This window comes from Oryzias latipes, chromosome 8, assembly GCF_002234675.1.
Source record: "Oryzias latipes chromosome 8, ASM223467v1".
Lineage (NCBI taxonomy): Eukaryota > Metazoa > Chordata > Actinopteri > Beloniformes > Adrianichthyidae > Oryzias > Oryzias latipes.
Window position 1 is genome coordinate 8,853,385 of NC_019866.2, and position 14,562 is coordinate 8,867,946.

Consider the following 14,562-nt stretch of genomic DNA (forward strand, 5'->3'; position numbering starts at 1 on the left):
AATTTCTCCCTCTCCTACTGGCCGGGCAGTAAAGATTTCAAGCCGGGCGCTCTTTCACACCAGTTTCAGTGAGAGGACGAATCTGATTCTACTGCAGCTGCCACCATTGTTTTTCCTTATCTTGTGCTGGGAGCTTCTTGATGGGCCTTGGATTGCATGGTCAAAGCTTCTTTTCCTGATGTAACTACCATTCTTGTAGGATGTCCTTCTGACTGCCTGTTTGTTCCTCCCTCTCTTTGCTGCACTTTTCAAGTGGGGTCACTCTTCTCTGTTAGCTTGCCAGCCTGGAGTGCCGAGGACTGCGTTGATAGTGGCTCAAACGTTTTGGTAGCCCATCATGTCCTCTGACGTTAGGGCTTTTTTGTCCTCGTGCCCTGTGTGTCCAAGTGTATTTGTATCCAGAAAGCCACCCGCTGGATACCAACAACCTCTACCTCTTCTCTTCGGACCTTCTCTTCGGTGGAATTCTCTGATGGAACTCTTTACTGGGTTACCCATCTCAGAAGGTAACACTGTTATCCTATCCATTGTAGATAGGTTTTCCAAACTGGTTGATGCTGTGCCTTTGCATCAGCCAAGGAGTTGGCTGTTTAAGTCACTAAACATGTGTTTTGTTAACATTGCCTTCCACAAAACATAACTTTGGATCGAGGACTGCATTTTGTTGCCACCTTTTGGAGAGAATTCTGCAAGCACTTGGTCTTCTCAGCTGCCCTGGGCTGTGTATTCACATTACACCCTCCAAAATTCTTCGTGATATTCCCCTGTTCAAGCAGCCTACAGTTATCAGGCACCCCTTTTTCCCCACCAGGAACAATCACCTTCTACCTCTGGTCCCGCTGCATTTGTGAGCCATTGTTGGCATACATGGAGCAGATATCGACACCAGCTTCTACAAAATCAGGAGAGATTCACTGCAGTGTCATACCGTCATCAGTCAGCTGCTCCTGAATACAGGGTGAAAGACAGAGTGTCTCTCTCTTCGCCCGATGTGCCGCTGAAAAAGGGGAAGCTGCATCGAACGCTACCGCCGGGACCACTCTGACCAACCTCACATGTCTAGGAGCCAGATTTTGTTAGAGGGGTCATGTGATGGGTTGCCCCCTAGTGTTGCTGTTAGGTCCTGTTTCTTTGCTGGTTGGCTGTGGCCTCTCCCGAATTGGTCACAGCTGCCTGCACTTATCTAATCTAGCTTCCTTATTTGAAGGACTGTTCATTCTGTGTTTGGTTATGGAGCATATTGTATGCTGTCGCCTATGCTTGGCATTTGATTGAATCTTTGAAAACATCTGGATGTGTCAGAGTCTTCCTATTCCTGGGTTTATCCTCCCTAGCTAACCACAACAAAAACCTTTAATAAAAAGCAGGACGTAAATATTTTACACAACTGACATTCGACCAAAGTATCATTGATTTAAGGTCAGCCGTTTGGTTTTGATTTGTGCTTCAACCCCAAATCTCATGAAAATAAAAACATCACGATCAAAAATGTTTTTTACTTGTGGTGCATTTTTTTCTAAAACAAAAAGCCTTTTAAAGCAATATTTGCAAGACAGTTTCACACTAATAAAATGGTTCTGTCATGTTGTCCTTTTGGTCGTAATTTAAGTGTTACAGTCTGTGCTAACATTTCTACTTAGACCTAGATTAAGATTACAACAAATTCTGGATTTCTGAGAAATACAAAGAAAAAGCATTCTATTCTTAAAGATAAAAAAGAATGTTTTAAATTTAAAACTCATATTACAAGCCTCAGTAAAGTTAGGCAATGGGTTAACAACATTTCTAAATCTGTCCTATAAATAAGCAGTTCTCTCAACGACAAACATGACTCAGCGCTCTCTGCTAAAGGTGGATTTATTTCGAGCACACTAAAACCATCATCGTTACCTGCCAAATAGAGAATTATAAGACCAGTCCACACTAAACTTGGCAACCATAGACAATTTTTGACATTTTCCCAGGTTACCTGCTCACTAGAAATGAAAAAAAAAAAAAAAAATTAGACACAGTTTATTACTTTGTCTTTAACTGTCACAAATTATTTTGTCATTTTTTGCTGGGTGTGAACTGTCAGCTGCCAATTCTGCATTAATCTCATTACACATGGACATGCAATACTTATCCAATGCAAATGGAAAGACCAACTGGAATATTATTATAGATGTCATTACCTTTTATGTGCAGTAACTAAACACCACTGGTCTCCCAATCCTTCTCTGAATCTAAAACTTTATTTTTTTACTGTTGTATTAAAATTAGGAGGACATAGAAAAAGAATCTTTAAACATTTTTTCCCAAATGGATTCACATCATAAAGGTACTTAACAATGAAGGGGTATTTTTAATCTAAAACAAAAAAGGTGACACTTAACAACAATAATGTCTTTTTTATTAAACAAATAAATAAATCATGTTAAACTTTTTTCATACTAAGATTGATCAAAATCATGGGAGATTTCTGATTTTTTTTAACTTCTAAATTATTCAAAAACTGAACTCCAATCATTTTAATACATCTGTAAAAAGCAGTGACATTGTTATTGTATTGCTAATTAAATATTCTTGAAATAAATATGCACTTATGTGTATTTATTATATCATGAAACATGAAACATAAAGCAGAAATATTTGTTTATTTTTGACTCCTTTGATATCAAGCAGCAAGGTGTCAAGCTTGCATGACCAAATCTAGTGGGGGCTTTTGCTGATGAAGCAGAGATGCAGTATATAAGAACGGCAGTCATGGGGCATGTGCTTTAATTGAAAGGCAATTCAGACAGGTCAGTGCAATAAACTCTCCAATTTTTCCGTGCTTCTGTATGGTATGAATGATCTAGTTGTTAATTACAAAAAAAGTTTTTTTTTTAAGATAAAATGTGTTATTATCAATCATATTGTATAAATGTTAGCATTATAGGTAAAAAAAAGTTTTGCTTGGAAATGTGCTTATTTTGCAATTTACAATTTAAGTAATCATGTAATATGCGGAAAATTGTTTTTGCAGCATTTTGATATACTGGTACTCATCATACCAAGGGTTTCCATCTGCTGAGGTACACTATATCAGACGGATCTTTGTTTTTTTCCTGCTGTGAAGAAGCTCTCAAAGAATATTATTTTTATAAACTGTAGGCCCCACTAAAAGTGCCATCATGAGTACGGATGCTGAAATGGAGCAGTATGGCCCGGCGGCCATCTACCTCCGGAAGCCAGAAAGGGAGAGGATTGAGGCCCAGACGTCACCATTTGATGCCAAAACGGCCTTTTTCGTTGTTGATGCAGATGAGATGTATCTCAAGTGTAAACTAATCAAAAGGGAGGGTGGCAAAGCCACTGTGGAGACTGAAGGAGGGAAGGTAAGAAAAAGAAAAAAGGAGATCATATTAACTTTATAATGTGGGTCAACTTAGTTTATCACTTCTTTAATATGAAAGGGCTTTTATGATGTGATATGATGTGACATCTTTTGAATATACAACTTAAACTATTATTCTACAGACTGTCACTGTGAAAGAGGATGATATCCATCCCAGAAACCCTCCAAAGTTTGATAAGATGGAGGACATGGCCATGATGACCCACCTTAATGAGCCCTCTGTGCTGTTTAACCTCAAAGAGCGTTATGCATCATGGATGATCTATGTGAGTTTTAGTTTATCTGGTTTTACTTTATTTTATAATTGCAATTGCAATTTTCCATTTTAGAAAAAAAACAAAATAATGTTTTGTTTTCTCTTATAGACCTATTCTGGGTTGTTCTGCGTGGTCGTGAATCCATACAAGTGGCTTCCTGTGTATGATGCTCAATGTGTGTCAGGATACAGAGGAAAGAAGAGGATTGAGGCTCCGCCCCATATCTTTTCCATCTCTGACAATGCCTATCAATTTATGCTCACAGGTGACCCTGAATTTTCAAACATAATAACAAGTTTATGTTGGTTATGTTATGGGGAAACTTATGTAACCCTTGGATGTTTGCTTGTTTAGATCGTGAGAACCAGTCTATCCTGATTACGTGAGTATTAGACATATTTAAATACAAAAGATTTGTCAACTTAAGGAAACTTACCCTAAAGGCATAAAATGTGAAATGTGTACCCCAGTGGAGAATCTGGTGCAGGGAAGACTGTCAACACCAAGCGTGTCATCCAGTACTTTGCAACAATTGCTGCTCTTGGTGGAAAGAAGGAGCAGCAAAGCTCTGGAAAAATTCAGGTAAAGTCATTGAATTGGTCTGAGATTGCTGTAATGTGATTGCATATGCATGTAATGTAAAAATATCCTGTATCCTTGCAGGGCTCGCTTGAGGATCAGATTGTTGCTGCCAACCCTCTGCTGGAGGCCTATGGTAACGCCAAGACTGTGAGGAATGACAACTCCTCCCGTTTTGTAAGTGTTTGAATCAATCTAATGGCTTGAGAATATGAGTCACTTTCCTCTTACATGCAATAATGTTTATCATTATGCTGTTCAGGGTAAATTCATCAGGATTCACTTTGGTTCCAGTGGAAAACTGGCTTCCGCTGATATTGAAACTTGTAAGTTAACAGAGAAACAAGTGGCATGAAAAACAGCCTCTATTGGTCTTTAACATGTACTTCTGTAGCTAAATTGTAATTCAGAAATACTAACTTTCTTTTAACTGGTTGATTGCAGATCTGTTGGAGAAGTCTCGTGTCACTTACCAGTTGTCTGCTGAGAGGAGCTACCATATCTTCTACCAGCTGATGACGGGCCACAAACCTGAGCTCCTGGGTATGATATTATAAAACTTGAATATATGGAAACTCAACATTTATCTTACAAGCCCATAAAAATGTATTTTTTCTCTTTTAGAGGCTCTTCTCATCACCACCAACCCCTATGACTTCCCATTGATCAGCATGGGTGAAATCACTGTCAAGAGCATCAATGACGTTGAGGAGTTCATTGCAACTGATGTAAAACAAATACTTTATACTTTTTCTTAAATTATATTTTGAAAATCGAGAGAGAAGATCAGATACATTAATCTGTACTTGTGATGTGCAATCTAGACTGCCATTGATATTTTGGGCTTTAACGGTGAGGAAAAGTTAGGCATCTACAGGCTGACTGGTGCTGTGATGCATCATGGTAACATGAAGTTTAAGCAGAAGCAGCGAGAGGAGCAGGCAGAACCTGACGGCACAGAGGGTAACTGCCAAATTACCAAAGTAATGTCAGAGATAAAAAAAAATGTTTTTTCATTAACACATTTATTCCTCTTTTCTTCAGTGGCTGATAAAATTGCCTACCTGATGGGCCTAAACTCAGCTGACATGCTGAAAGCTCTGTGCTACCCAAGAGTCAAGGTTGGAAATGAGATGGTCACCAAAGGTCAGACCGTCCCACAGGTAAAATTGAGAATATAACGTGGCCATTGACAATAAACAGAGCTCATACTGAATATGCAAATGATACTAAACTTTTTCTTGTCTAGGTCAACAATTCTGTCAGTGCTCTGTGCAAGTCTGTCTATGAGAAAATGTTCTTGTGGATGGTCATCCGCATCAATGAGATGTTGGACACAAAGCAGCCAAGACAGTTCTTCATTGGAGTGCTGGACATTGCTGGATTTGAGATCTTTGATGTGAGTTGCAGCTGAGAAGATTTAAAAAAATGCAGGAAATCAAGCTGATTGAAATGTTCCCCTACATTTACTTACAGTACAACAGCTTGGAGCAGCTCTGCATCAACTACACCAATGAGAAACTGCAACAGTTTTTCAACCACACTATGTTTGTCCTGGAGCAAGAGGAGTACAAGAAAGAAGGCATTGAATGGGAGTTTATTGACTTTGGCATGGACTTGGCTGCCTGCATTGAGCTTATTGAGAAGGTGATGAACCATTTAATTACTTGTATTTTTAGGTCAACAGAAATGATGGGGAGGTGTTCAGCTATTTTAACATGAAATATTACTTCTTCCAAGCCAATGGGCATCTTCTCCATCCTTGAAGAGGAGTGCATGTTCCCCAAGGCTTCTGATACAACTTTCAAGAACAAGCTGTATGACCAGCATCTTGGCAAAAACAAGGCCTTTGAGAAGCCTAAACCTGGAAAGGGAAAAGCTGAAGCTCACTTTGCCATGGTTCACTATGCTGGAACAGTGGATTACAACATCACTGGCTGGCTGGACAAGAACAAGGACCCACTGAATGACTCAGTGGTGCAGCTCTACCAGAAGTCTTCAAACAAACTGCTGTGCTACCTCTATGCAGCCCATGCAGGAGCTGAAGGTAAGAATGGAAGTCACCACATAAAAACTTGCAAATGTTCGAGGAATAGTGATCAAAATGATGTGTAATTGCTTTATGAAAATACTTTCGTCTTAAAACTGAGATATAAGCTTTTTTGTTCTTTTTCACAAAATATTGTATGAACATGTGATTTATGTTGTCTATGTTCATTTTTGAGAGGTACTGAAGTTCAGAGTGGCTGTATAAAATTAAAAATTAATTCCTTCATTTCATGCTTAATATATCATAATAGGAGGAAACGAAGAAAATGTGATACAATTATCAAGTCAAGTTTGTATCATTTCCTCCCAAATTAGCAATTATTTTTAAATGACTTGCGTAATGTTGTCACCCAAAAAGTGTGGGTATTTAATACTGCTCATCACTGATTACCTTAACACATTCATGCGAGACAAGATTAAACACAAACACAGTTCTGCCATTTTTCATTCAGATCTTTGTTTTTTTAACAGATGCTGGTGGTGCCAAGAAGGGTGGCAAGAAGAAGGGTGGCTCCTTCCAGACTGTGTCTGCTCTTTTCAGGGTAAGTCTTCCGAAATATTTTTATTTGAAACAATATAGCAGTGGTGAAAAAAAGACCTCTTATGTCCTAATATGGACCCGCAGGAGAACTTGGCCAAACTGATGACAAACTTGAAGAGCACTCATCCCCACTTTGTGCGTTGCCTGATTCCAAATGAATCAAAGACTCCAGGTTATAAAGCCACAGTGCTAATGTTTGACATAATTATTTTGAGATTTCATTATATTTATTGTGAACTTAATCCATTTTTTTTCAGGTCTTATGGAGAACTTCTTGGTCATCCACCAGCTGAGGTGTAATGGTGTGCTGGAGGGCATCAGAATCTGCACAAAGGGTTTTCCTGGCAGAATCCTCTATGGTGACTTCAAGCAGAGGTAAAACCTGGATTTATGTAAAAGGGAATCAGTGTAAATGACTTAACAAAATAATCAAAACAAAAAAAAAAATAATGTTATTTTATTTTTTTAGATACAAAGTTTTGAATGCCAGTGTCATCCCTGAGGGACAGTTCATCGACAACAAGAAAGCTTCAGAGAAGCTGCTTGGCTCCATTGATGTTGACCACAGTCAGTACAAGTTCGGACACACTAAGGTATCATTTAAAGAAATGTTATTAACAGGATAATTTTGCAAATGAAACGAGTAATTCATGTGCAGACTTAGTAAATTTATTGTTCGATGTCAATCTCAGGTTTTCTTCAAAGCTGGTCTGCTGGGTACACTTGAGGAGATGAGAGATGAGAAACTGGCTTCACTGGTGACCATGACTCAGGCTCTCTGCAGAGGATACGTTATGAGGAAGGAGTTTGTTAAGATGATGGAGAGGAGGTAAACTAATTGAGATTTTTTTCAAACGTATTTAATGGCAAGTTTACAGCGGAAAATGTTTGTATTATAATGTACACTGTGTATTTGTGCAAACAGAGAGTCTATCTACACCATCCAGTACAACGTCCGTTCATTCATGAATGTGAAGAACTGGCCATGGCTCAAACTCTACTTCAAGATCAAGCCTCTTCTGCAAAGCGCTGAGACTGAGAAGGAGCTGCAGGAGATGAAAGGAAACTATGAGAAGATGAAAACAGACCTGGCTGCTGCTCTGGCCAAGAAGAAGGAACTGGAGGAGAAAATGGTTTCTCTGATGCAGGAGAAGAATGACCTGCAGCTTCAAGTGGCTTCTGTAAGTTAGAAGTAGCTGCAAACATGAAAGGAAAATTACCTAAAACATTTCTGTCATTAATCTGTTGAAAGGGTAGATGAAATTATAAGTAAAACATTTACATTAATAAATAAAAATGCTTTCATTTTTCTATTGTGTCCATTTTGGAGGACATTGATTACAACCAAAATAGCACTAAACCATTTTTTGTTTTTAATGACAACAATAAGTTGCAGACCGTTAGCTGTTGAATTTGTTAAAACTACAGGAAACTGAGAATCTCTCAGATGCTGAGGAAAGGTGTGAGGGACTCATTAAAAGCAAAATCCAGCTGGAGGCCAAACTCAAAGAGACCACTGAGAGACTGGAGGATGAAGAGGAAATCAATGCTGAGCTGACTGCTAAGAAGAGGAAGCTGGAGGATGAATGTTCTGAACTGAAGAAGGACATTGATGACTTGGAGCTCACCCTGGCTAAAGTGGAGAAGGAGAAACATGCCACTGAAAACAAGGTTAATATTGAACTAGTATATTCAGCACAAACAAATGTTTTGTAATTTTATATATATATATTAAAAATATAAATTTTAACTTTTTATGGTAAACAAAGGTGAAAAACCTGACTGAGGAAATGGCTTCTCAAGATGAGTCCATTGCAAAGCTGACCAAGGAGAAGAAAGCCCTCCAAGAGGCCCATCAACAAACACTGGATGATCTCCAGGCAGAGGAAGACAAAGTCAACACTCTGACCAAAGCCAAGACCAAGCTGGAACAGCAAGTGGATGATGTAAGAAAAAATCACTTGATTTGTAAAATTTGTCTGAAATAGATGATTTGAAGATGTTATTTAACAATGAAATATTTTTATCTGACAGCTTGAAGGTTCATTGGAACAAGAGAAGAAGCTCCGCATGGATCTTGAGAGAGCCAAGAGGAAGCTGGAAGGAGATCTGAAACTAGCCCAGGAATCCATAATGGATCTGGAAAATGACAAGCAGCAGTCTGATGAGAAGATCAAGAAGTATGATAGTTTGTAGAATTGAGTATTATAGGTTAAATGGTATTTTAACCGTATTGACTAATTTCTATCCAAACTTTGTTTTTTTGTTATGTCACTGTTTATAAAATCAATCTAAAAATTGTAAAGGGAAAAACAAAAATCTTGATTTAACTGACTTTGATACAGCCAAACACAATTTAAAAAAAACTTTGTTCTAACAAACATATGAGGAAATCTGCTAATGAAGAAACATACATAATGAGTGTACATTGATCAACAAAATCTTAGTTTGATTGTAAAATTGAGTATGATTTGTTAAACGGTATTTAAAACCATATTAATTTCTGTCCAAACATTGGTTGATGTTTTTTCAATATTTATAAAAATTAATTTGAATAATTTTATAGGGACAGACAAAATCTTGATTTACCTGATTTTTGATATAACCAAACACAATTTGTTTCTAAGAAACAATTTTGATTAAATCTGCTGCTTATATACATTTTAAAAATGTATTTCTACTTTTTAATCACTTTGTAAACAGGAAGGACTTTGAAATCAGTCAGCTTCTTAGCAAGATTGAGGATGAACAATCCCTTGGTGCTCAGCTTCAGAAGAAGATTAAGGAACTCCAGGTAATTTTATAAATATAAATATACATCTCTATGTGTACTTTTATCTTTGAAATTGTCAAAAGTTGTTTCGAAAGACACCTTGAAAATATTTGTCTGGACTTTAATTTTAGGCTCGTATTGAGGAGCTGGAAGAGGAGATTGAGGCTGAGAGAGCTGCTCGGGCCAAAGTAGAGAAGCAGAGAGCTGATCTCTCAAGAGAGCTTGAGGAGATCAGTGAGAGGCTTGAAGAAGCTGGAGGGGCAACAGCTGCTCAGATTGAGATGAACAAGAAGCGGGAAGCTGAGTTCCAGAAGCTGAGGAGAGATCTTGAAGAGTCCACGCTGCAGCATGAAGCTACTGCAGCAGCTCTCCGCAAGAAGCAGGCCGACAGCGTTGCAGAGCTGGGAGAACAGATCGACAACCTGCAGCGTGTCAAACAGAAGCTGGAGAAGGAGAAGAGCGAGTACAAGATGGAGATTGATGATCTCAGCAGCAACATGGAGGGTGTTGCTAAATCAAAGGTTTTGTTTGTTCAGTCTTTTAAATGTTCTTTGTCAACATATAATGTCTAAATTTAAACATGTAATTTTTTAAGGGCAACTTGGAGAAAATGTGCAGAACTCTGGAGGATCAGCTGAGTGAGCTCAAGGCCAAAAATGATGAAAACGTTCGGCAACTGAATGACCTGAATGCACAGAGGGCAAGACTTCAGACCGAAAATGGTCAGTCACTTGACACAGAAAAAAAGTCCCTTTTTGGAATATTTCAATTAATATTCTTTTACTTTTAAATTTCTAGGTGAATTTTCTCGCCAGCTTGAAGAGAAAGAAGCTCTAGTTTCTCAGCTGACCAGAGGCAAACAGGCCTTCACTCAGCAGATTGAGGAGCTGAAAAGACTTGTGGAGGAGGAAGTGAAGGCATGGGAACCTTTAACTACTGTTTATATTCTTAGTTGTGGTGTTTTACAGAATTGAGTGACTGGTGAGACCACTACTTAGATCTATTTTTTTTTATTCTGTCAGGCCAAGAACGCTCTGGCTCATGGTGTTCAATCAGCCCGCCATGACTGTGATCTGCTCAGAGAGCAGTTTGAGGAGGAGCAGGAGGCCAAGGCTGAGCTGCAGAGAGGAATGTCCAAGGCCAACAGTGAGGTGGCTCAGTGGAGAACCAAATATGAAACTGATGCCATCCAGCGCACTGAGGAACTGGAGGAGTCCAAGTTAGTCAATGCAGTTCATCATTTTATCAAACTTTTCTGTTTCTTACTTCTTTTAAAACATTCACTCCATCCATTTGCTGCAGGAAAAAGCTTGCCCAGCGCCTGCAGGAGGCTGAGGAGTCCATTGAGGCTGTGAACTCCAAGTGTGCCTCTCTGGAGAAGACCAAGCAGAGGCTGCAGGGTGAAGTGGAGGACCTCATGATTGATGTGGAGAGAGCTAATTCTCTTGCTGCAAACCTGGACAAGAAACAGAGAAACTTTGACAAGGTACCATGTTCATCTGACAGTTAAAAAAAGTAAAACATGTTGGGAAGATACACTTACTTTAGTAACAAACCTGCAACCAATGGATAACCTGTAGGTCCTGGCAGAATGGAAGCAGAAGTATGAGGAGAGCCAGGCAGAGCTTGAAGGAGCTCAAAAAGAGGCTCGCTCTCTCAGCACAGAACTGTTCAAGATGAAGAACTCCTACGAGGAGGCCCTGGATCAGCTGGAGACCATGAAGAGGGAGAACAAAAACCTGCAACGTATGTTTTTCAGAAGTGATATAACTACTCATAAATGGAAAGTGCCGATATATGCACATTTAAGACAATTTAGACTTCATCTAAAATGATAGAGAATTTTATACTATAAAAATAAATGGTTTAACTATTGGCTTTATAAACTTTATTCATTGTAGAGGAGATCTCAGACCTGACGGAGCAGATTGGTGAGACTGGAAAGAGCATCCATGAGCTGGAGAAAGCCAAAAAGTCGGTGGAGACTGAAAAGAGTGAAATTCAGACAGCTTTGGAGGAAGCTGAGGTAAAACTTCTTCATGCTGAGTACTGACAACCACTGAAATGTCGGCACACATTTTGGTTAACTGCCTTATTTTATTATTGTAAATGACTTTTTTGATGTTTGTTTGAAATTATTAAGGGCACTCTGGAGCATGAGGAGGCCAAGATTCTCAGAGTACAGCTTGAGCTCAACCAGGTCAAAGGTGAGATTGACAGGAAGCTGGCAGAGAAGGACGAGGAGTTGGAACAGATCAAGAGGAACAGTCAGAGAGTGATTGAATCCATGCAGAGCACTCTTGATGCTGAGGTCAGGAGCAGAAATGATGCCCTGAGAGTCAAGAAGAAGATGGAGGGAGACCTGAATGAGATGGAGATTCAGCTCAGCCATGCCAACAGGCAGGCTGCTGAGGCCCAGAAACAACTCAGGAATGTTCAGGGACAACTCAAGGTGAGTTTGAAGACACTTTAAGTGCATTCAAATGTTCATAAAATAGAAAGTGAGTTGTGTCTCTCTAACCTTTATTGTTGTTTTCAGGATGCCCAACTGCACCTTGATGATGCTTTGAGAGGACAAGAGGACATGAAGGAACAGGTTGCCATGGTGGAGCGCAGGAATGGTCTGATGTTGGCTGAGATTGAGGAGCTGAGAGCCGCTCTGGAACAGACAGAGAGAGGACGTAAAGTGGCTGAACAGGAGCTGGTGGATGCCAGTGAACGTGTCGGACTGCTTCACTCCCAGGTTGATATTTCACGAAACAGTTAAAAGCTGTCCACAACTAGAGAATCACTAAACTCTGTTATCAATTCCTCTTTTCAGAACACCAGTCTTCTGAACACCAAGAAGAAGTTGGAGTCTGATCTTGTCCAGGTTCAGGGTGAAGTGGATGACGCTATTCAAGAAGCAAGAAATGCAGAAGAGAAAGCTAAGAAGGCCATTACTGATGTAGGTTCTTCATTGTTTCTCATAATACTTTGATATAGATTTGCACAGGTCTTGTTTATGCTCCCTTCAATCTATAATTTAAAATTACATTTAATTCAGGCTGCCATGATGGCTGAGGAGCTAAAGAAGGAGCAGGACACCAGCTCTCATCTGGAGAGGATGAAGAAGAACCTGGAGGTCACAGTGAAGGACCTGCAGCATCGTCTGGATGAAGCTGAGAACCTGGCTATGAAGGGTGGAAAGAAGCAGCTCCAGAAACTGGAGTCTAGGGTATGAGATTAAAATGATTTGTGTTTTTGTTAAATAAACAATGGAAAAGATTGTACCCTAAATAAAAGCAAAACATTTGTTTCATTATTTTTACACAGGTGCGTGAGCTGGAGAGTGAAGTTGAATCTGAGCAGAGACGTGGAGCTGATGCAATCAAAGGAGTTCGCAAATATGAGAGGAGAGTGAAGGAGCTCACTTATCAGGTACATACCTAATTTTACATCTAACAACTAAAAAAAAGGATTTTGTGTGTAAGTATCTGTTTTATTTTTATTTATTTACCCAGACTGAGGAAGACAAGAAGAACGTGGCCAGGCTTCAGGATCTGGTTGACAAGCTGCAGCTCAAAGTCAAGGCTTACAAAAGACAGGCTGAGGAAGCTGTAAGTAAAATAGTTTTTAAAGAATGACAATTTTGCAGTGACAGACAAGAAAAGTAAAACAAGCATAAAAACTTATTTGAATGTAATTTTACACAGGAGGAGATGGCCAACACACATATGTCAAAGCTCAGAAAAGTCCAGAATGAATTTGAGGAAGCTCAAGAACGTGCTGACATTGCAGAGTCCCAGGTTAACAAGCTGAGAGTCAAGAGTCGTGATGCTGGAAAGGTAAATGATAATGCATTATGCAATACAAACCCTCCAAAACATTGATTTTTCACCTGTTTATAATCTACACATTCTTTATTGTTTAATCTTTTAGTATTAATCCTTGTGCTATCCTAGGCACTTTAACATTGGGAGTTGGGTCATTTAGACCCACTAGACAGTGCGGTGAACCTTTTTTCTTCAATGATTTGTGAACCTCACCGGTGTCCTTGGATTACATGAAATTTTTCCACCTTTATCCACCTTTGTCATGGTAGGGAGAACACGTCAATGCAAGGGTGGGGTCATCTAAGATAGCACAAGGGTTAAAATCTAAATCAACTTCATGTGTGACTGGTAATTTTTGTGATTTTTCTTTACAGTCTGAAAGTGCAGAATAAGGGAGAAGATCCAGATTTAACATTTTAACAGTATTTCTGAAACATGAAACAACTGTTAAAGAGATTTTCTATAAGATGTGAATAAAGTTTGCATTTCATCATAATCTAAGTTTTTCTTTTCATTATTTACTTACTAATTAGTCTTATGTTCATTTAGGAATGTTTAATGTCCAATGTTCTTTTAGGAACTCAGTGAGAGCCGACCAAACAGATTGTAGTTCAGTCATATCAGTGGAAGAAGGTAATAAATTGGCTAAAGAAATGTATTCAAGACACAGGTTTTTCCACATAGACAAGTTTATGGTGTTCTGTGATTTCCAGCTCATAGAGATAGTTTTTTATTGTATTTTTTTTTTTTACCATTTTTTATTGCTACAACAAGAATAAACATAGTTTTAGACTGGTCAAGTTTCAATAGTGATAGCTCTGAAAGGTATCCTCATAGGTCTCCAGTGTGGGTGATAATGAGATGAGGGAGCCCAAGAAGGTAGATAAAGTTTGGGTAATTTCTTCCCGAAATTGTTTAATTTGTGTTGTTATGCCCCTTTTTATATCCATGGGGACCTAGAGGAGCATCAGATAGAAGAAATTTTTTTTTTAAACAAAAACACCAAAAGATTGTCTCCATAAAATAACCAATGTATTTACAAATTAATAAATAGCATCAAACAATAACTAAAAGTTGAAGCAATAAGGCCTCAGGGTAAAATATCATCAGCATATAAACTAATTTTATGGTGGGCTTGAGATGTCTGGATTCCTGTTATGTTGAGGTTC

At 38.8% G+C, this 14,562-nt stretch overlaps 1 protein-coding gene and 1 long non-coding RNA gene across 2 annotated transcripts; both read left to right on the top strand.

The window, feature by feature from the left end:
- The first annotated feature begins 421 nt into the window (after positions 1–421).
- LOC110014018 lies at positions 422–1,288 on the top strand. Its single transcript, XR_002289187.2, has 2 exons — positions 422–506; positions 812–1,288. It is a non-coding gene; the product is annotated as an uncharacterized LOC110014018 (long non-coding RNA).
- Positions 1,289–3,155: 1,867 nt separating this feature from the next.
- LOC101163631 (myosin heavy chain, fast skeletal muscle-like) lies at positions 3,156–13,785 on the top strand. The gene is made up of 39 exons (XM_023957480.1): positions 3,156–3,359; positions 3,502–3,645; positions 3,745–3,901; positions 3,991–4,018; positions 4,107–4,218; positions 4,300–4,392; positions 4,478–4,541; positions 4,660–4,758; positions 4,840–4,943; positions 5,040–5,178; positions 5,260–5,378; positions 5,465–5,614; positions 5,692–5,862; positions 5,956–6,262; positions 6,736–6,806; positions 6,890–6,977; positions 7,063–7,180; positions 7,275–7,398; positions 7,498–7,634; positions 7,731–7,986; positions 8,234–8,476; positions 8,575–8,751; positions 8,840–8,985; positions 9,509–9,599; positions 9,710–10,099; positions 10,174–10,300; positions 10,377–10,495; positions 10,601–10,797; positions 10,881–11,064; positions 11,159–11,324; positions 11,480–11,604; positions 11,722–12,030; positions 12,118–12,321; positions 12,400–12,525; positions 12,625–12,795; positions 12,894–12,998; positions 13,082–13,177; positions 13,274–13,405; positions 13,768–13,785. The coding sequence occupies exons 1-39, from the start codon at positions 3,156–3,158 to the stop codon at positions 13,783–13,785; spliced, it is 5,811 nt and encodes a 1,936-aa protein (XP_023813248.1).
- Positions 13,786–14,562: the final 777 nt, after the last annotated feature.

What these genes read in the sequence shown, in the direction of transcription:
- LOC101163631 (XM_023957480.1), top strand. Translation starts at nt 3,156, where the DNA reads ATGAGTACGGATGCTGAAATGGAGCAGTATGGCCCGGCGGCCATCTAC. An exon ending in ATGACAACTCCTCCCGTTTT is followed by an intron (nt 4,393 to 4,477) that starts GTAAGTGTTTGA and finishes TATGCTGTTCAG; the next exon opens with GGTAAATTCATCAGGATTCA. An exon ending in TGGAACAGCAAGTGGATGAT is followed by an intron (nt 8,752 to 8,839) that starts GTAAGAAAAAAT and finishes TTTATCTGACAG; the next exon opens with CTTGAAGGTTCATTGGAACA.